The sequence below is a fragment of the Durio zibethinus genome, chromosome 15 (genome assembly GCF_047325235.1).
Source record: "Durio zibethinus cultivar Kanyao isolate XHJ-2024 chromosome 15, ASM4732523v1, whole genome shotgun sequence".
NCBI classification, from domain to species: domain Eukaryota; kingdom Viridiplantae; phylum Streptophyta; class Magnoliopsida; order Malvales; family Malvaceae; genus Durio; species Durio zibethinus.
This window is the reverse complement of record NC_143176.1, coordinates 4574100-4596615: the sequence shown is the minus strand read 5'-3', so window position 1 is coordinate 4596615 and position 22516 is coordinate 4574100. Positions and strand designations below refer to the sequence as shown.

Genomic DNA, 22516 nt, shown 5'->3' with positions numbered 1-22516 from the left:
TGGAAGTATATTATTTTTGAAATATTATAAATTAATTAAGAAAAAAAATCATTTTCTCATCAACTGTCAAATCTTTGCATTTCGTATACACACTTTCTCTAGAAAGTTTGCAATCATTTTTTTTTTTAAAGGCCACGAATTTCATTTGACCTCTTGTTTTGTTTATTTTCACATGACTTAGCACTCAATTATTACACAATTAATTAATAATTTTGAGGAAAATTTTGATAAAACCCATACCAATCGTTGCGTGGAGCATGTTTCATATAAAATAATTTACCTAAAGAAGAAAAAAAAATTTTAAAAATAAATAATACAATCCACAAGATTTCGTAATTTGAATGTTTTATAAACCCTAAAATATATGAACCATGCACGTATATAGGAGAGAAAATTGTAGAAAAAATATTTAAGTTTCTTTTGGTTAATGATATTAATATATAAAAGCATATAATTATTAAGAATTTCATAATGTTTTAGGTAGTAAATTCGAGTATTATTTCGGTCAAAGGTTAATTACATCTATGGAAGCTGATTTGTCAGAAAAACTTCGTGCAGCAACAAACCCTAAAATTTAAAACAAAATTTTACTATAATAACTATATATATTATTTTTACTTCTTCAACAACTATTGTTGAAATTCTTTCTCTATACCATAATAAGTATTAATTGTTTGGTACACAAAATTATTATCAAATAGAATAAAATGATATAATAAATAAGATTAAATTAAATAACATCATCCTATTTTATTTTTGATAAATATAAATATTATAATAAGATAATTTTATTTATTGGTCAAAATTATCTTTTCTCAAATTTTTTATAATTTAAATTATTAATATAATTTTTAAAAATATAATAAGATATGTAAATTCGATCTTATAAATTACAAATAATTCTTTTTACTTCATAAAGATCGAATTATCTTACATCAAAAAAATAATTAATCTTTCTTATAATTTTATCTCTTTCTTTAAATAAAAACCAAACGTGTTATAAGACATCCTATAACATACGTAAACAGGATAATTATACCAGCTTGGTACGTATCACATATTGATTTTGACACTGTTTAGGTAGGCTACCCATCATTAAAAGAAATATTAAAAGCGACTATAATAATGACTTTACAAGGATAATACGTCTTGTATTAATTAAAGTTTTAAGCTTAGATTAGTGTAATTCCCTTGTACGAAAACCTTGATTTATACCCTTTGAAATTCTTTGGGCCATTATATTATAAGATTAAATAAAGTTTAATAATACGTAATTTGGAATTAAAAAAAAGGTTTAATATGATAATTAAAACATCGATTCATAGTACTTACTCGGTTTGGGTCATTCTCTTGAACATCATTTTCAGTGTTCTAGAAATTGCTTAGAGTGAAAATTGAGGTTAGCAATCGAGTGAGAAGGCTTGGCAAGCAAATGAGGTAGTGTATTATGTATATATGTGGTTTAATTAATATTTTTCTTTTATTCATCAAAGCTACTTTTTTTTAAATCTATGAGATCATTGCAAAGCTTCTGCAACCTTGAAAAAGTCATTCTTGCCTTTCGTGTGTGTGGGTATAAATATAAATATATTTATTTATTTATACACGCATGTAGGATTAAATATGTCTTTCCATACTAAGAAATTCAAGAGAGAGAGAGGAGATTGTGATATTGGATCTAACACTCTTAAGGATGGGTATATAACAATAGTTAGATTTAACCTTGTTTCTCATAATCTCCTATTTAGATTGAATGATATCTCTAAATTAAATATATTAGCAAACAAGAAATATGAAATTAATTACGGTGAGAATTGAATTTGTGATTTAATTCAAATGATTCATCTACTTTTCTTAAAAAATAATTCTTATAAAATTAAAAGTTAATACTTAGTGATTGCAAATTTTTCTTCCTCAATTATTACTTGGGTTTGACTTTTTTTTCTTAAAAAAAGTGAGAATTGTCAAAGAAAAAGGCAAAGGAGGGTGGTGTTTTATTCTTTGTTAAAAATCTAATGGGGTTGTTGAAACCTCCATCATAATGGCTGCTAAGAAAACCTAGTGGAAAATCTTACTTGATGGGGATTAAATAATGTTTGACCAAAGGATTGTTGTTGTTATTGAAAATAATATTGTGGGGTGCTCTATCTATCTTTGTCTTATCCATTAGAAAATTTTCATATATGTTTTAAATTAAATTTGGACCACACAAAGGCCAATGAAAATGCCTCAAATTTTTGTGACAAAATGTCCACACGTTACTTAATTTGTTATCAAGTTGTAAAGCCAAGAAGAGCCCATTCATTAGCCAAATACTTGCTCGAGCCATGGCTTTATCTATATCTTGCTCAAGCCATACATCTTTGTAGTTCTCAATTCTTGTCATTTTTCACCCCCCCCCCCCACCTTCAAATTTCAAGAAGAAAAACAAAGGGGAATTGCCTTTCTCACTTCCTTTTCTTGATTTCACTTCTATCACTTCATTTTTTACCTGAAAACCCTTTTGTTTGAAGCTTAAAAAGTAAGTCAAATTCACAATAATTCAATGAGCATTCAATTCTCAAAAGTTACTATATATATATATATCTATTATTCCCTTTGATAACTTGTTATCAGTCCCTATCCATTGGATGCCACCAAATTATAAATGAAATCTAGCTGTTTATGAATGTACAGAGGCTAGGAACTAAGAAGACGAAGTAGCCATTCGAGGTATATGTGATAAGCTTAAATTTAAAAAAAAATGAAAGAAAGAAAGACTGCATACTCGTTTTCGTTTAATCCTTTTCTATTTTGATTTGAGAAGAAGAGGATTTAAATCAAGTTCTAGAACAAAAGAATATATGGCACTATATGCTCTGTGTTAAGAATAATGAAACAAATCCCATAAAAAATTTATTTGAAATTACCTAAATATTACTTGATGGATAAAAAGATTTATGAAAAAAAAATTCTAAAAGAAAAATGATTCTTTATAAGTAAATTAGCATGCTTATAAATAAGTAAAATTTCTATTGGGTTATGTATGAAAAAAATATAAGAGAATTATAAGGTTTTATGGGATAAACTCCCGTAAGACTATTGAAAATTTATGTATTATAAGTGTGTATATTTGAATGTTTGTGAGTGAACTACAAGAGGGTGTGTATGTTTGAATATTTGTGAGAGGATTACTGAATATTAAAAGGGTCCACATAGGTATAGTGTATGAGTTTATGGGTGTTTGTTTGAATTAACAATATTCTATAAGACTAGAGGAGATTGAAAATATTTGCGGGTATTAATTATGAGTGCTTAATATGATTATATATTTGTAATTCTCTATAACTAGTGAATCTTTTTTTCTCATTCATAGATGTAGATCGATTAGACCAAATCATATTGAATTGTTTTCTTTTGTGTGATTAATTAATTAATTTCATTTTCGTTAATGTGATTGGATTAAAATTATTTGACCTAACATTCTGCACTTGCAATTAAATCAAATATCTAAGTACAAATATATATAATTTTTTATAAGTGAAATTATGAGATTTAATTCGATGGTTAAAGTGTATGACATATAATTCATGTAAAAAGTATATACTTAGATTTTGAATTTAAATATTCAGGTTGAAATTAAGATAAAAGAGAAAGGTTATTCTTATTGTATAGTTGGCAATTTTTGAATAATCCTTCCTTATCATGTATCGTGCCGAATAAGATAATTAAATTTTTAATTTGGGAGAAATGGGGGTTCTGAACTTGGATCATTTTCACTGTTTGAAAAAAAAAAAAAATTAAGGAGGCAAAGGCAAGAGTCATATGACGGCCATGGTGGCTATCTTTCTATGAAACTATGACCCAAAGTTACTTTAAATTCTCAAGACATAATTTCAAACTTTGCCCCAAACTTTGTTTGACAAGAACAGTTTCACACAGTGGCAAATTATTCTACACAGCTCATTCATTGCTAAGCAATAATCTGATGAGACCTAACAATAAAAACAATTTCAATCCATGTAACATGGACATCATGGCTAGTTGTTTCCCTGGGCATTTAGAGTATGAAACAAACAGCTGCAGTTCACATTTCTTCTGTTGAATTTCTTGCAAAGATATAGTATATTATAGTATCATGTCAAATTAATACACTAAGGTCATAAATAATACACTTTTTTTTTTATTAAGGAACTAAAATGGAGAGCCATCAAAGTCAAATTTGCTACTATGCTATGAGTCAAACAACGAATTTCGTTATTGTACTTAAATTTTATTTGATTTTATTATTATACTTTTAATTTTATTAATTTTTAAACAAAAAGTAATAAAATAAACTTAAAATTATCACTTGCTGAACGAAATGTTCTAATTTTGTTTTTTTTCCCCTAAAAATCAAAAAAATTGAAAGTATAGTAACAAAAAATTTAATAAAATTGCAATATAATTATAAATTTTAATATTGAGTCATAATATAATAGTAATAAATTTGACTTCAATCTCAAATGAAGATTCATGTTTCTCAAAATACATTTATTTTCTTCAAAAAGTTTAATGTGAACTAACCCTTTTAGAAATTAATCAAATTAAATAGCTCTTTGTTGGAAAGTAGCACACTAGCTTTTTCTGGTGGGAGTTCATGCACTTTGTTTTAATTTTTGCTACATAAAGTAGAAGCAGAAACATTGTACAGTGAAAGAAGAATGGTCAAATAACAGAAAGAATCGATCTGTTCATGTTATTAATCAGTCAATTCAAGCAGATTTTCTTTTTCCTTGAATTGAATGTTTTTGCCAATCAAATTTGTGAATGGCATTTGAGATTTGATCACTTTAAATAAAAAATGAGAGTGCCAACCTATAGGAATAGACCAAATTTTGGTCAAAATCTGTCCCATCAATGAAGCAGTATTCTATAAAAAGCTTTTGAATACTGTTTTAAACCGTTGTTCATGAAATTATATATAGTATGAATCAAAGTTTCACTTTGAATTCAATCTTTTATTTCCCAAACTGATTTATTCTCTTTTCAAATAATGAATAGATTTGACATTATTTTTTTATTATAAAAAAGGCCGATAAATCAATTAAGTTAAACCCTAATTCATACACGACTTTATGTATAATCTTATTTGATTAAGTCTCTCTCATCTCGAAAATTGTAATGATAAAAGGAAAATTAATAAGAGAATAATGGTGTAATTTTGAAGAAAAAATTACAAGGAAATGCTCCGTTTTGAAGTTAGGCTGCATGCACCAGCAAAAGTTATCAGCTTGACAGCTTCCTCATTTCCTACTGGCAAAGTTGGAAGATGAAACTTTGTGTAATACACTTCTTTTGAGAGAGATAAGGCTGACTTTCCTAAACAATTAAAACTTGACTCAACTTTTGTTTTTTTTTTTTTTCTTAAAAGAAAATTAGGGTTTAATCTTTGAATTCAGATCAAAATCTAATCTTAATTTTTTAAATGTTCCGACAAAAGTTACGTATAAAACTCTGCCCTAGTCATGGCAATTTTTTTAATACCTTAATTTCAAGCTATTGATAAGAGATGAAGACTGGTCATACAGAGAATCTACATTTCCTTTTCAATCGTAATATGACAAGATTTTGTTTGGCAATATGAACGACTTGAACAAGTGAATTCGAATATGTAATGTAGGAAACTCCACACTTTGTAGCTTTCTTGATTTTCTTTGCTCTATACAACTAGCTAGACAAATGAATATATCTAGCTAATCAATATCAAGGAAATGGATGAAAAAAAAAAGAATGCTCTCATGTTTTGAAAAATAACATTAAGGCTCCGTTTGTTTTGTAAAAATTGATTTTTAAAAAATAATTTTTGAAAAATATTTATATTTTTTAAATTAAAAGAAATTTTTTATTATTTGGATAAATTAATAAAAATATTTTTCATTGTTTGGTCGTCTTTTAAAAAATTTATTTTTTCAAATAATATTAATGTAACTATTAAAATATTAAAAATTATTTATTATTAAAATACATTGAAATACTTAAAATAAAACTATTTATTATTCTTTATATTATTTATTAATATATTATATTAATAGTATGTTATCTATTAATATATTATTATAATATTTATTAATTAAATTAATAATATTTATTATTAGGTTTTTTATTAATATAATATTATTTATTAATATATTATAATATAATATTATTTATAAGTAAAATTATTCTTAAAAGTATTGATAAATAATTTTACTTATAGATAAATTTTTTCAAAAAATGTTTTTTCTTTATTATGATATTAAACTCATATTTAAACCATAAGAAAAAATGAATTTACTAATATTTTAAAAGCAAATATATATGCTAATTGATAAAATATTGAATTTTTTATTTTAATATTAAAATTTAATTTTTTATAATTTTAAGTATAAAAAATAAAATAAAGTAAAAAAATACATCTATTAAAAATGAAAAAAAAAAAATTGCGGAGAAAGATGAGCTAGCCGACTTGAGTGAATAAACCGCAACTGGACTTTATAGCTAGGAGATGACCGAGTGGTGAGGGGTCTCTGTTGATCCATGCTCCTTCCTGTTACGTGGCAGGAAAATATTGGAGACAGCTGTAATCCTTGACTAACCGCAAAAGAAGAATGGATAATTGGAGGGAAATTTTATTTATTTATTTATTTTTAACACATATAAATCAGCATGTCCTACGATTTGAGGCAAGAACAGAGCTCTTAACCAAATTTAGAAGAGACAAAGTTTTATTTTTTTATAAAAAAATCATAATTTAAAAATGAAAAATTATAAATATTAAGTTTTAAATTCAAAATTCTTAAAAGTAATTCACGAATCAATTAAAATAAATTTTAAATTAAAAAATATTATTTTACAATTTATTTGTTGATCATGTAAATCTTGAAAATTTTGGGTAAATATCTATATTTCCCACCATTGGATATTTGCCACGTGGAAAAACAAATTTTTTAAAATAATCTTTACTTTGTTAATATATATATATATATATATATATATTGGCTAAATTTAAAGTCTGTTACACTGTAAAAAACTAAGTGATATGAGGACGACTGTTTTAATGTTTTCTTGTTCAATTTTTTTTCTTCATCAGAAGACACGTTTCAATTGGGCGGTACCAAATTCCATTGACTTCTCCCAAATTTTTTTTTTTTTTATTTTCATTTTGGCTTTTGCTTCTTTTCTCCTCTATTTATATATACGTTTGTTTCTTAATGCATAAGATGACTTTTTTGCCAAAGTTTTTACTTCAAACTCGATCCAGTTTCTTCTTATTTTTCTCAAGAAACAGGCAAATTTTAAGGTTGTCTTTAATTAAGAGTATAGTTTTGGAAATGGGGAATCCTCCTTGTTGTGACAAAAATGGATTGAAAAAAGGTCCATGGACTGCAGAGGAAGACCAAAAATTGATTGATTATATTCAAAAACATGGCCATGGCAGATGGCGTACCCTTCCAAAAAATGCAGGTATTTTCTTTTCTTTTTTCTTCTTAAACTCTAAATTTTAAGGTACTATCTCATGAATGTTCAAATTCGAAACCTATGTACTCCTATCTTATAACGTAATACTTAAATTATCGAACCAAAAACCCGAGTTTGGTTCTTTTAGTATTTATGAGTTTAAGGTTGTTAATCGAACTTTGATATTGGAATTAAGAGTGTAATATTTTACTGATAGATCAGACTGTTAGCGTATGGTTAAGAGTTTGATTGATAGTTTTTTCTGCAATGAATTAGGGCTAAAGAGGTGTGGAAAGAGTTGCCGGCTTCGATGGACAAACTACTTGAGGCCTGATATCAAGAGGGGGAAGTTCTCAATTGAAGAAGAGGAAACTATAATACAATTACACAGTGTTTTAGGAAACAAGTAAGTGTTTTATATTTTATATTAAGAATGATGAATTTATTTATATTTTATATTAAGAATGATGAATTTAACTAACTGCTTCTTATGGACTAATTATAGAGCCAAGTGAATGATGAAAAATAATGTACTTGGTTTAATCTTTCTAGGAAAAAGCAAAATCAAACATGTTTGTTTAGTACTGTCTGATTTACTCTTTGTTTCTTTTTCACTCTAAACTTAGGTGGTCTGTTATTGCTGCTCGATTGCCTGGAAGAACAGATAATGAGATCAAAAACTATTGGAACACTCGCATCAAGAAGAAATTATTGAGAATGGGAATCGATCCTGTAACTCATAGTCCTCGACTAGATCTTCTTGAACTCTCCTCACTTCTGAGCTCATCTCTTTACAATTCTTCCCAGCTTAATCCTTCAGGTTTACATGGAATTGGATCAATATTCAACCCAAACTTCCTGAACCTAGCCACAGCTCTCCTGTCATCCCAAAACAAGAACCTGGAAATTAGTAATACTCCTGAAAATGTTCAACAAAACCAGACAGGGAATTTCCAATGTCAAAACCAATATGAATCCTACCAGGGAAACCAGGTTCAGAATCCAATTCAAGCTTGCACCCAACTTTTACAAGCCAATTTGAACCATGTTTCTACAAACCCTACCAGCCTGAATACTCCACCAAACTTGTGGCAAGAATATGATAGAGAGAATATTATTGTTAGTAACTCAAAGGGTTTTTTCCCCATGCAAAACTATGGTTACCATGACAGTAATCAATCCATTATCAACTCTTTAGCTGATCAAAACCAGGCATGTTTTTCTGAAAACATCATCAATATGAGTCCCTTCGGATCACTTCTATCAACACCTTCTTCTAGCTCAACTCCCTTGAATTCATCGTCGACAACATATGTAAACAACAATGGTCGCAATACTGAAGATATTGAAAGGGATAGTTACTGCAGGAACACGTTGATGTTTGATGTTCCTAATGGATTAAATGTCAATGGATGTGCGTAATATTTGAAAAAAGTTGATGTTTGAGAAAAAAAAAAGAAGTAAGATTTAAAGTCTTTTTAATTGTTTAGGTTTTGACTAGGGGATTGCATTTTGTAACATCTACGTGAATCTTAATTTATATATTATTTTTTAGAAGTTTTTTGTTGAATTTAGCATTGCTTAATTTCTATTCTAAATCATTTCATCAGTACAAATTCTCAAGTTTAAAATTGAACTTATAGTGTTTAAATTGGCATTTATCACCTGCAATTTTTTATTTTATCTTCGTTATGTAACCTCTTTTATATATAAAAAAAATTATTTTTAAAACAAAGTTGAAACAAAGTAAAAAAATAAATTTTTCTATGTAATTTGAAAATAAAAAATGTAATTGTAAATATAAAAATTTAAAATCATTAACTATTAATTTTTAAAAATAATTATATAAACTAATTAAACTAAAATTTAGATTCATAAGTAACTCTATGTTTTTTCCTTTCAACACTTCTATGCTCAGAAAATAAATAAAGAATTAACAGATTTGGAATTGCTTGCCAAAAATAATTGGAAATTGACAAAGGAATAGCTAACTAAAACGTGTTGACATAGTCAAAAAGCCTAAAATTTTCAGCCTAACTTTTGCAATATTAGCACGTGAGAAACAGACTTAACTGGAAACACGTGGCATCCAACTGGAAGCTCCAAGTAATACGCCGAAAATTTGTTGTCTGTTGTCGGGTTCTCGTGAAACCAGTCAATGCGTTGAAACGTCAGTTCAAGTTAAAACGTAGACGCAACCTCATTTTAGTTCAACCTGAATAGGGATAGAGGTGACAAAAAAATCAAAAAATTATGAAAATTATTTTGAAATTATAATATTTAGTTTGGTTTGGATTAATTTTTTATTTAATTTGAATTAAATTTAAATATTAAATGTATATATTAAATTTAGATTGAATTTTAGATCGGAAGATAAAAAATTAAAAAAAATTAAATCAAATCGAATTATATATATATAATTTTTATATATATATTTTAAATTTTTATAAAATAAAAATAATAATTTTTATAAAATAAAAATAATAATTTTTATCAAAATTTATTTAAATATATTAAAATTTTATATCAAAATAATATATAAAAATTAAAAAAATTAAAAATTAATAAATCAACTCAAATTAAAAAAATAAAATTTAATTTGATTCGATTTTAATGGAATGAAAATTTAATTCGAATTAAATTTAATTTGATTCGATTTTAATGAAATGAAAATTTAATTCGAATTCAAATTAAATTTTAAATTTTTATAATATTATATAATATTTTAAAAAATTTAACTTAATTTAATTTAAATCTAACAGTCATCACCTCTAATTAGAAATTATTTGGATGCTATGAAGTAACTTTTCAATCCGATTTGAATACTTATGGGGTAAAACGTTTCGTGATGGTGTTTGGATAACACCACTAACGGAATTGCACTGTCATATTCCCACTACAATTCCACCGGATTTTTTTTCAATTTTGCCATAAAATTTTTTTTTTGTCTTTAAAGTTATATTCATTGACAAAAATATTTATGACATTTTTTAATTCTATTTTTTTTCATTTTGAGTTTTTTATTTAAAAATATTAAAATAACATTGTTGATTTAATATAATAAAAAAATATTATTATTATATAATAAATAATATGTATTAATATTTTGAAATTTATATGAAAATTTCAAAATTTTAAATATTATAAATAGCATTAAAATGTATCAATATCCTTTTAAAATAAAATCATTAAAGGTCATTTTTTATTTTTACACACCGACACTATTGTTTTTACATTAAAAAATATATCTCATTATTTATTTTAATCTTATCATTATAATAATTAATATTACTTTCATCATTATTTTTAATTTTATCTAAATTAATTTCACTCCATATTTAAATGAACCTTTAGATGTTGAAAGTAGTTTGAGTTCTAAAATTACTTTTGATTAAATTTTAATGTTAAAAATTTTCAATTTTCAATTTAAAAGCTTAATTTTACAACTCAAAAAAAAAAAAATTATTCAGGAAGTGTTTTTGCGGTGAAAAAATATTTTTAAAATAAAAAATTATTATATTATTTTATATTTTTGATATCTCATTATTTTGTAAATATTTTTTTAGGTATTTCAAACACTCATATTACATTTTTACAATAATACTAAATCCTTGACATATTTTTCTATCCATACTTCTTAGAAGCACTTGTTCAATTCAAACGTTTACACTTTTTAAAAACATTTATTTTGTTCTTTTTTTTTCAACTATAACAGTAATATTAAATTAACTTTTTATTTTTTTTCGTAATTTTTACTTTAAAAAAATAAAATCTTGTTTTTAAATATAAAAAAATGCAATAATTATTAAATTAGATATTTAGTATTAAAATTATACATAGATCATTGATTCAAATAGTCTAGCATACACTTTGTGCTAATATTATACATGTGTTTAAAAGTAAGATAAATTTTTTAAAAAGATATAGCGCAATATTGAAACAAGCCACGTTTTTTTTTATTAATTCTTGAAATGCATGTCAAGCAGAATTATGGGAAATATTATTTTTCCCTTGTAATTTCACTTTTAAAACAATTATTGTAAATAAAGAAAATAAACTTTTTTTGCGAAAATATAAAATAAACTTTACATTACCTTTTCTTCCATGCTGAATGTGGGAATGAAGAAAACATCAGCATTAGAGAATGATTCCAGGAAAAAAAAAAATAACTTCAACCTTTTATTTCTCATTTATTTCTCATTTGAGGTACTTTATATTAGCAAATTAACAAGAAAAAATGATAGGGTCAGCCACAAAAACTGAAGCAATTTCCCTATAAATTCAGAGTATTCGTTAGCAAAATCTAAACTGAAATAATAGTAGGTGAAAATCAAGTAAGTTTAAAATCAAGCATGAAGAAGGAACAGTTATTCCTCATGATTGTAAGATGTCAATGTATCCCTTTTCTAGTATTGCTATCAAAACTTTCAGTAAAATAAAGGAGATGGACAGACTCTTTAAGGTGCCACAAGTCCTTCAATGGTGTAAAGTAGAGACTCAGCCCAGTCAACTTTAAATAGCACTGTCTGCAACGAGCGCATCACGTCCAATTGAGGATCAAGCTTCCGCTGCCATCCCTACAAAGATGGAAAAAGGAAACAAAAAGCTTAGGAAAACCATAATTTATGTCTCATAGTTTTATGGAACTATATAACATTGTTCAACATGTAACAAGACGTTTAGTAATCAGAGCAGGTAAATATTCATTTTACACTAATTATATTTTCCATTTCTCCACTATCTTGTTTCTCCTTGATGTAAATTTTACTGTTCAAGAAAGTCTCGACCATCATGATCATTGACAGTTTTCATGCCGGCTACTAAACATCTTGAATAAAAGGAATTCAATAACTTTCTCGGGGAGAGAAGACAATGATAAGTAGCAGGCAAAGACTACATTACCTCAAGAACCAAGGTGGTAATAATTACTGTACAAACATTTCCATCAATGTTGACTTTATGACGTCTAACATGCTCAAGCAGTTGCTGTATGCACTCGCCTGGATGGACAAATTCACCATCTGGGGAATCCCAAATAATGAAAGATTGTTCAACATCCTGTCAACAAAATAAAAAGCTTAAGCTTGGATCATTTCTTTTGGGTACAAGGGAGAGCAAAAGCCTTGAGTTTAAGCTTAGATCCTTAAAGCACACTACCCTAACTAATTCCATTTTCCAGTCCAACTACATATGGTAAGTCTCCAAGGAACTTAAACAAAGTTATAAGTATAAAAAATAGAGATAAAATGCATGGTCCATGAAAAGGTATTCCATTATTAGAAGAAAGAACTTCATTATTAGGTATGTCCACTTCAAAGTCAAATTTTTGGTCTACAGGCTCCAAAGAAAGAGCAAATAGCAAAGATAGCCAGTGAGGCTATGAGGTTTCTAACTTTTTCTGATAATCCAATTCAATTGGAAAACATGGATGAAAGTTTAAAACAAAATACAGAAAAACATGAAATATGTTATGCATTCTTGGATAAATGAACTCTTCAATTGACATTCCAATAAACTTTCATGGTAGTATAAAAAATCAGTACGTTACACCCACCAGAAAAAGCTTTCTAGCAAATGCATTACCTCTATGAAAGCCTTTGGATTAGGACAATGTTGCTGTTTAGATAATCTAAGTGTGGACTCAGCAGCACTGCGACCATCTCGAAGAGCAACAGCCTTAAAAAACTCCAGTAAATTCATTCGATCTGTCCTAGAAAGTTCAGCTGTCATGCCCACATCAAGTAAGACAACATGAGGCCTTGAACTAAACAGGTGTTTATGTGATCGCCTATCTTTTACACGGACAAGAATATTTCCAGGATGCATGTCTGCATGAACAAAATTATCTACCTGGAGAGGGGAAAACAAACCCATAAGTTTGAATCCAATCTTTAAATTTTAGCATGACTTATGCATACGCTTTTCAGATACAAAATCTTAAACCAAGTAAAGGACTACAGGGTAGAAGAAACCATACAAACAATCTAATGTAATGCAATTTAGCATTTATAACCATCACAATAAGAAGAAAAGTAAAAATGAAAAAATTGAAAGAATGAAAAAGAGAGTATGAGAAACAATACCAAAAGCATTTTTAAAAGTGCATGCGTCCCAATGTGAGCAAGGGCACTTTTAATCTGCTCATGTCCTTCAAGCTTATCAACATACTGCAAAACACTTTCTCCATGTTCAAAAGTTTCTACCAGAACAGCAGGGTGCACTAAGGGGTATAGCGGCTTTGGAAATGAGACATCCTTCCATCTGCGGAAGTTGTAGATAAAACGGCTTAGGTTTGCAGCTTCTCTAGCAAGATCAACTTGGGACATCATGTAAACTGCAAATTGTTGTAGACTTTCATCCAATCTCAACCATTTCAATGTAGGGATGAACTTTGAAATTTTAGCTACAAAATTAATTATCATAAAGTCTCTTCTAATTGCTTCACTAACCCCTGGATGCCGAACCTTTACAGCAACTACAATGGGCTTGGTTTGTTGACCAGGGTACCTATATTTCAAAGTTGCTCTATGAACTTGAGCAATACTTCCAGATGCCAAAGGTTCCTCTTCAAAATTTGCAAAGATTTCAGTTAACTTTCGACCAAATGCTTTTTCAATAGATTTCTTTGTGAAAGAGAAACTATGTGATGGAGCTTTTGTGTGAAGCTGAGCAAGTACATCACAAAGATCTCTGGGAAACAAATCTGGCCTAGCCGCAGCCCATTGACCCCATTTTATAAATGCTGGGCCTGCTTTTTCCAGCGTATGGTGGACAACATGAAGCCACATTTTTCTGAATTCAACACCCAGAGAATCCACAAAGGGAGCCATTGCTATGCTGGGTAAAAACAAAATCGCTAAATAGGTTGCTCTTAATAACAAAATTATAAACTCCAAAAAGAATAATATAAAAGATGCTAAATAAATATGTCCATCTTGTGCTTGCATATAAAGTGTATCCTTTGCAGAAAAGTCTCCTGCTTCTGCCCATTTCTGTTGGGTCCGGGCTAGCTCTCCGATCATGAACGCCATAAAACCAGGAACTACCAGGTTCGACCTACTTAAAGCCAGACTCACTGCACGGGCAATTCTAGTTATTGGTGTCAAAGCTGGACCATCATAGTACAATACTTGAAAAAGCCTCTTCCAAGTAACTTGTGCATTTTCTGAAACCACATAGCTAGAAGAAAGGGTATGGAAGCTCCGAGGTGGATAACTCTTTGATAATCTTTCCTTTACTTTGTAAAATGGAAAAGGAGTATCTTCTCTTAATGAATGTTTATACTGTGAACATAACCTATACAGGAAGTAAGGGAACTCAACTTTTGTACGCACCACAATATTATTTGCTACCTGGAAGCTACTCTTCAAGTTCGAATGAAGGAATTGGGCAACCCTCCTAGCATTTCCATAGCCGAAAAATCTGCATAATGTCAAACATTTTTCCATTTCACATTGCCTTAATCTAACAAACCGAAAGGATAATAGAAAAGAATAACAAAAAAGAAACAATAAAATTAACACTATCTATAACACATTTAAAAGAAAAAAAAAAGGCTTTTTATTTTATATTTTTACACTATTAATTACATTATCGAAGATGAACTGAAAAAACATTCAATCATAAATTCATAATACTATGGCAAGAATCAAGAATGAGATTTTCCGTTTGGTTGCAAAGAAAACGAAAGGTAAATTAAATTTAACTTTCACAATAAGAAAAGCCTATTGCGAGTACTTAGCATAATTTTCTTATTTCAGCTGTACTTTTCTATTTCGATCAACATAATGAAACAACAACAAAGAATACGAAATTTGAAAAAGGAAAAATTATAATAAATTTTTTTAAAAAATTACTAAAAGATAAAGTTCTAGAAGGAAATTAACCTCGACATGGCTGAAAACGACGACGGTGGAAGCACCAGGGATGGCAAGGAATGAGATTTGGTTCAGCTAAGACCAAGGTGATTGGAGGCCAAAGAGTGGCAAATGCCGCACGCACGTACCTGAGAGAGAGGCAGACAGAAAAAAGCTGTCGCTGTCATCAGAACCGTTATCGGAACATCAAACCTTAGCACATAGAAATTGTATATATTTAAAAGTAAGAAATTGAAATTATTACAACTGGAAAAGAAAATAGAAGAGAAACGTAAATACAAGATTCAATTACTGTAATCTAATGTTGAAGATTTCTTCAAGTTCCGGTGAATCGAACGGGAAAATTTTGAAAGGGATCGTAGAAAGCATCGCAGAGAAGTAGAAAAAGCCTAAGTGTTTGCCCTTCCCCATTTCGCCTTTTAATTTTGGATTGGGTCCATCAATTTATCGATTTTTATTTTAACAAACCCTAACCTCTTCCCCATTTCGCTTTACAATTTCTGTTGGATTGGGCCCATGAATTTACAGAATTCTTTTTAACTGACATACCCAAACTCTAACCTTCCGTCATGATGATTTGAGTTTAGTTGGGCCTGGATTTAAAGGGCCCAAGAACACTTTAACGTCTAAAAGGAGCTAACGGATCTGCTTCAAGTTTTTCTGTTACCAATAATAATAATAATAATAATAATAATAACCAGAAAATCCATCCTCAGGATATTTTGATATAGTTCGGTTTGTGAAAATGTTTTTTTATTTTTATTTTTTTAAAAATATTTTTTATTTTTTATTTTTTAAAAAATGTATTTGATAAATGAAAATAAAAATTATATTTTAAATAAAAAATAAGAAAATAAGAAAATATTCAATAATATTACTATTAATGTCAATTAATTATTAATATAACATATATTTATTAATTAATGATACTAAAAAATATTTAAATATAGTAACTTGCAAAACATAAGGAAAAAAATAATGTACATTTCTTATTTCACAAATATTTTGATTAATTTTTATTTTTTTTAAAACTTACTTTTATTTTCAATTATTGTATTAACGGTTTTGGGACCGCCAAACGTAAAAATAAGTTTTTGTTTTAAAAAAGGAAGAGTCACCACCAATCTTTATTAGGGTGTGATTGGTCATCCAAAAGTTTATTTTTTTAATAAAACTATAAAAACGGGTTTAAAGTTTATCAAAAAGATATATTTCGGTCTACGAAAAATCAGGTTGGGTCCGGGAGTCGATTACGTGTGGAGAAGGATTAGCACCCCCACAACGCCCATAAATTGGTACCATTCAACTATGCACTATTTTCGGTGGTGTCAAATAAAAATGATTTTAATTTGAAATTTAACATTAATTCCCTTCATTAAAAAAAAATTGCTAAAATATTTATTTAGAAATATTGAGAAAATCTTTAAGTTAAAGAATTATCTTAAAATTCTCCATCGTCTGGGCAGAATTTAAAATAACTCTTTTCGTCTAAGATTTAACACAATAATCATTAAAATAAAATACCAATCTTTATAAGAAATAATTGTTAGTGACTCTCCAACATCTAGACAGAGTACCAAGAATTATTTCTCTCGAAATGTTATTTTTTATTTTATAATATCACAAAAAGATTTTTTTTTAGTATTATTTTTTTTATTAAAAAAAATATTTTATCAGTAAATTAAAGAGAAAGTAATGCAATCAATTATTGATGACAACATGCTAACGTATATCATGCTAATGAATGTCATGTAAAATGAAATGCAATTTAAGAGTTGGATTCTTAAATATAATGAGACCACCCCGACTCTCCAACATCTAGACAGAGCTTAGGTGCGACTGTTTATATTTAAGATCTCGATTTTATTATACTTTTTATTTATTAATCTTATTATTAATACGAATTAAGAAATCGTGTGAAAAGACTTCACGAAGTAAAATTTTCTAAATACCCCATCATCTAGGCGGCATTCGTGAACAAATTGCTTCAAATAGAATTTTCACACGTGTCCTTAGGATTTTTTTTTAGGACTTTGGATTTCAAGGATTTTGGATTTCGGGGGGTTTTGGATTTAATGGATTTTGAATTTTATGGGGTTTCGATTTAAGGGATTTTGGATTTTTAGGAGTTTTAGAAACCTATGATTTTGAAAATTAAGAATTAGTGTTTAAGGTTTCATTTTTAAGAAAATACGAACATCTCTAAAAATCCCTAGCATCTAGGTGGATTTTCGAAGCAAGTTCGATTTTAGTGATTTTTGAAAATTAATTTAAAATTTTTTTATATTTATTTTTTTTATGAAAATTTATTAATAATAATTCCTCAACATCTAGGCGGAATTATTTCTTTTTTAAAAAAATATTTTTATTCCCTCCAGCATCTAGGTAGAGAAAATAATAAAAATTATTTTTTTGAGCATTTTAATATATTTTAATTATTATTTGTTTTCAATTTTATTATTATTAAAACAATTAAACATTTATTCTAATAAATTTATCATGCATAAATATAAAAAAATAACAAAATAACAAAAATAATAAAAAATTAGAAAATTCAAAAAAAAAAAAAATTTTTTACCTGAACCGGATCGGTTAACGGTCCGGTCAACGCTGGTCCGGGCGGTCTGACCGGTTCGACGATTGAATCGACGGTTCGAGCGATCTGACCGGTTCGACGGTCAGATCAACGGTCCGGGCGATCTGACCGGTTCAGTCCGATCCACTGGCAGTTCGTATGAACCGGTTCAAGGTTGGCTGGAACGGGTCATTGGGTCGGGTTGCACGGATCTCGAGTCGGGTTCGAGTCAACGCGCGGATCCTTCTTTGGTTAAAACGGCGTCGTTTTGAGTTTTATTGAAACAACGTCGTTTTGGCTATTGATAATTTATATAAAAGTTAAAAAAAAAATTTTCTTTGTCATTTTTTTCAGTCTTCAGAAAAAAAAAGCCCCCTTTTTTTTTCTTCTTCTTCTTCAGCCACACGCCGGCCGACGATCGGTGCCGTCGCCGTTCGTCGGTTGCCGGCCGTCGTCTCTGGTGGTCGAAAAAATCCCAAAATTCTCTCACGAACTCTTCTTGACCCCCTGAGCATAGATCTGACCTCATTTTCACCAAAAACGACATTGATTCGCGTAGATCGGGTTTTGAAGTTTTCAGTTTTTTTTCTCTTTTTTTTTTTGGTGAAACTAACGATTTCTTGGCTTTTACAGATGGCTCGACACTGAGGTTCCTCGCCTATGGCGAGGATAATGTATTTTTTTATTTTTGTTTCTGTTTTGGTTTTTGTTTTTTTGCATTTTTTTTCGGTTGGTGTGGTTTCTGTTTGGGTATTTTGGGTGTTTGGGAGTGTTTTGAGGGAGGGTAGCTATGTGTTTGAAAAATGATTTTTTTCTTTTTTTTCGAGAGCTCCACCCATCTAATGAGGAAGATGGTTGGGGATTTTAAAGGGTTTCGATTTAGGGGAATCTAGGTGGTTATAGGGTGGCTGTAAGTAGGCTGAGAGAGCTGGTCAAGGGGTTGGTTGGGTTGGTCGGGGAGTTGGTTGGGTGCCTGACAGGGAGTTGGTCGCGGAGTTGGTCGGGGTAGTTCGATGCCGTACCAACTCTTTGACTTCTGTCTTATTTTCGTTTTGTTTTTTTTGTTTGTTTTGTTAAATATTATTATTATAAAAAAATGAAACAGTAGACCCAGATAAAATTGGTGTCTACAGCTACCCCTCTTTGCACATTTCTGAGAATCAAGAATAGGGCAAAGACAAAGACAACGATTTTGTCCGAAAATAAATTGTGTTATTTTTTGGTTTTATAGAAAAGGGCTCCTCTTAGCAGAGGCTCAACAACTTTAAAAATTCTCATCTAGAAAAAGTTCCTCTCAACAGAGGTTTCACAACTTTAAAAATCTCATCTGAAAAAGCTCCTCTCAACAGAGGCTTAATAACTTTAAAATTCTCATCTGAAAAAGCTCCTCTCAGCAGAGGCTCAACGACTTTAAAATCTCTTCTTGAAAAGCTCATCTCAGCAGAGCCTTAACGACTTTAAAATCTCTTCTTGAAAAGCTCCTCTCAGTAGAGGCTCAACGATTTTAAAATCTTTTCTTGAAAAAGCTCCTCTCAACAGAGGCTTAACAACTTTAAAAATCTCATCTGGAAAAGCTCCTCTCAGTAGAGGCTCAACGACTTTAAAATCTTTTCTTGAAAAAGCTCCTCTCAACAGAGGTTTCACGACTTTAAAATTTCTTCTTAAAAAGCTCCTATCAGCAGAAGCTCAACGACTTTAAAATCTCTTCTTGAAAAGCTCCTCTCAGCAGAGGCTCAATGACTTTAAAATCTCTTCTTGAAAAGCTCCTCTCAGCAGATGCTCAATGACTTTAAAATCTTTTCTTGAAAAAAGCTCCTCTCAACAGGGGCTCCACAACTTTAAAAATCTCATCTTGAAAAAGCTCATCTCAGCAGAGGCTCAACGACTTTAAAATCTCTTCTGAAAAAAGCTCCTCTCAGCAGAGGCTCAACAACTTTAAAATTTTTCATCTGTTTTCAAATTTGAGTTTTTATCTTTGAACAAGTAAATTTCTCTCTTTTGAATTCCTTTGTTTGATCATTGTCTTTACCAAAATCTTGTTTTTTTCATTAAGAAAAGGAAAATTTCTATCTTTGTTACAACTTCTCATGGATGCATGTACTGAGTGCTCATGATGCAATGCATGTAATGCAATCAAAATCGTTCATTGTAGTAAAAAGATTCTCAAAATCTCTCGCTTTCGACTTCTTTTATCCGCATTCTTATATGACCAATCTGTCTTCAACATCTGATCACAATATTTTTTTCTTCAAAAGTCTGCAACATCAATGTCTTGTCATGCTTTTCTCATCCTTTTTCATTTGTCTTTGTCAACTTTAAAAGTAATGCTGAGATCTTTCATGTTTGTTTTTCTTTTCATCATTTTAAGTTCAAGACAAATAAAATGCAATCACACATTTCTCTTATGGACAAAAAAATATCAAATAAGGATAAAGGAAAGGATAGGCATTATTTTCAAATGAAGGATAATGTATTTCTTATGGCTGATAACAAGTGTATGTCAAAGTGTTTGAGTTGAAATAAAGGTGTCAAAAGAATGATCACAAGATAATCATGAACAAAATATTCTCAGATTTTTTTTCTAAAACTAAATCAGATGACTTCCTTGATTATTCAGAGTTCGTCAAACTACACTTGCCCCTGCATTGTGGGATCTTTTTTTGATGATGCTTTTGCTACACATCTAAGCCGTCTTTTCATGTTTTCAACTTAGATAAGTCATCATTTTTTTCTCTCTTTTTTTTAAGCAAAATATTTCTTCACAACATTTGAATTTATTGGGGTAGGCAAATCACCTCCGTTCATTTCTATCAAAATCAATACCCCGCCAGAAAAAGCCTTTTTCACCACATACGGGCCTTCCTAATTTGGTGTCCATTTCCCTCGATTATCATGTTGATTTGGAAGAAATCTTTTTAGCACTAAGTCTCCTTCCTTAAAGCAACGAGGATGAGTTTTCTTGTCATGTGCTCGCATCATCCTCTTTTGATATAATTGACCATGACAAAGTGCTGATAGTCTTTTCTTTTCAATAAGGTTTAACTGCTCGTAGTGATTTCGAACCCATTCTGCTTCCTCTAACTCTACCTCCATCAGGACTCTCAGTGAGAGAATTTTTACTTCGACTGGTAGCACAGCTTCTATACCATATACCAAAGAGAATGGTGTGGCTCCAGTAGACGTTCTGACTGATGTTCTATAAGCATGCAAGGCAAAAGGTAACTTCTCATGCCAATCTTTGTAAGTTTCAGTCATTTTTTCCAGGATTCTCTTGATATTCTTATTCGCAGCCTCCACTGCCCCATTCATTTTTGGACGATATGGTGCCGAATTACGATGACGGATCTTGAACTGAGTGCATACTTCATTCATCATTTTGTTGTTCAAGTTTTTGGCATTATCAGAAATAATTATCTTTGGAAGTTTATATCTGTATATTATCTCTCTTTTCATGAACTTACATATCACAGATCGGGTCACGCTAGCATATGATGCAGCCTCTACCCATTTGGTGAAGTAATCAATCATCATAAAAATGAATCTATGCCCATTCGAAGCTTTTGGAGTGATGGGACCAATGACATCCATGCCCCACATTGAAAATGGCCAGGGAAGAGCTAGAACGTGTAATGTTGATGGTGGGCATGAATCTTGTCAGCATAAATCTGACATTTATGACATCTCCTAGCATAATCAATACAGTCACTCTTCATTGTCAACCAATAATAGCCAGCCCTCATAATTTGTCTAGCCATCATATGACCATTTGCATGTACCCCACAAACTCCATCATGCACTTTTTCAATAATCTTCTTTGCTTCAGCTGCATTAACACATCTTAAAAACACTTGATCTCGACCTCTTTTGTAAAGGATATCTCCATCAATGAAGAAATTCATAGCCAATCTTCTAATAGTCCTCTTATCATTTTTTGTTGCATGTTCTGGGTACTGCTAGCTTTTAATGTATTGCATGATATCATGATACCATGGCCTTCCATCAATTTCTTTTTCAACACTTGAGCAATGTGTTGGTACATCTTTCACATCCAGCTTGATGGGTTGGATTTCAGTATTTGCATCTATTTTGATCATTACAGCTAGAGTAGCCAGTGCATCGGTAATTTGGTTTTTCTCTCTAGGTAGATGTTCAAACTGAACTTCTTTAAATTGCTTAACCAACTCAGAGATGTATTTATGGTATCGAATCAACTTAGAGTCTTTTGTTTCCCATTCACCTCGTAACTGATAGATGACTAAAGTTGAATCTCCAAACACATCTAACACTTTGATCTTCTTTTCAATTGCTGGTTGTAGACCCATAACACAGGCCTCATATTCAGCCACATTGTTTGTGTAATTAAAATTTAATCTGGTTGTGATGGGGTAATAATGTCCATCAGGGGATATCAAAATTGCCCCAATACCATGACCCAAAGCATTAGTAGCTCCATCAAAATACATCATTCATGATTTTTCAACAGGTTCATTTTCTTTAATGGCCATCACATCCTCATCAGGCAAATCTAATTTCATTGGCTCATAATCTTCGACTGCACGATCAGTAAGGAATTCAGTTATTGCACTCCCTTTAATAGCTTTTTAAG

General features: G+C 29.7%; 2 protein-coding genes across 10 annotated transcripts; one reads left to right on the top strand and one right to left on the bottom strand.

The window, feature by feature from the left end:
• The first annotated feature begins 7210 nt into the window (after positions 1 to 7210).
• Positions 7211 to 9015, top strand: LOC111302296 (transcription factor MYB41-like). The gene is made up of 3 exons (XM_022898226.2): positions 7211 to 7464; positions 7735 to 7864; positions 8085 to 9015. The coding sequence occupies exons 1-3, from the start codon at positions 7212 to 7214 to the stop codon at positions 8878 to 8880; spliced, it is 1179 nt and encodes a 392-aa protein (XP_022753961.2). The 5' UTR covers position 7211; the 3' UTR covers positions 8881 to 9015.
• Positions 9016 to 11606: 2591 nt separating this feature from the next.
• LOC111301660 (uncharacterized) lies at positions 11607 to 15749 on the bottom strand. 9 transcript variants are annotated; one of them, XM_022897486.2, is made up of 6 exons: positions 15615 to 15749; positions 15345 to 15527; positions 13542 to 14880; positions 13042 to 13308; positions 12361 to 12516; positions 11607 to 12035 (listed from the first exon to the last, which is right to left on the bottom strand). In XM_022897486.2, the coding sequence occupies exons 2-6, from the start codon at positions 15350 to 15352 to the stop codon at positions 11916 to 11918; spliced, it is 1890 nt and encodes a 629-aa protein (XP_022753221.2). In that variant the 5' UTR covers positions 15353 to 15527; positions 15615 to 15749; the 3' UTR covers positions 11607 to 11915. The 9 variants fall into 9 exon arrangements, with proteins under 9 accessions (XP_022753221.2, XP_022753218.2, XP_022753217.2 ...); XM_022897483.2 differs by having other exon boundaries at positions 15345 to 15495; XM_022897482.2 differs by having other exon boundaries at positions 15345 to 15489.
• Positions 15750 to 22516: the final 6767 nt, after the last annotated feature.

Excerpts from the sequence above, each read along its gene's own strand:
- LOC111302296 (XM_022898226.2), top strand. The coding sequence starts at position 7,212 with ATGCATAAGATGACTTTTTTGCCAAAGTTTTTACTTCAAACTCGATCC. Across the intron at positions 7,465-7,734 it reads TACCCTTCCAAAAAATGCAG|GGCTAAAGAGGTGTGGAAAG; the intron begins GTATTTTCTTTT and ends GCAATGAATTAG. Across the intron at positions 7,865-8,084 it reads CACAGTGTTTTAGGAAACAA|GTGGTCTGTTATTGCTGCTC; the intron begins GTAAGTGTTTTA and ends CTCTAAACTTAG.
- LOC111301660 (XM_022897486.2), bottom strand. Across the intron at positions 13,309-13,541 it reads CACTTTTAAAAATGCTTTTG|GTAGATAATTTTGTTCATGC; the intron begins GTATTGTTTCTC and ends TCCCCTCTCCAG. Across the intron at positions 12,036-12,360 it reads TTACCACCTTGGTTCTTGAG|GGATGGCAGCGGAAGCTTGA; the intron begins GTAATGTAGTCT and ends CCATCTTTGTAG.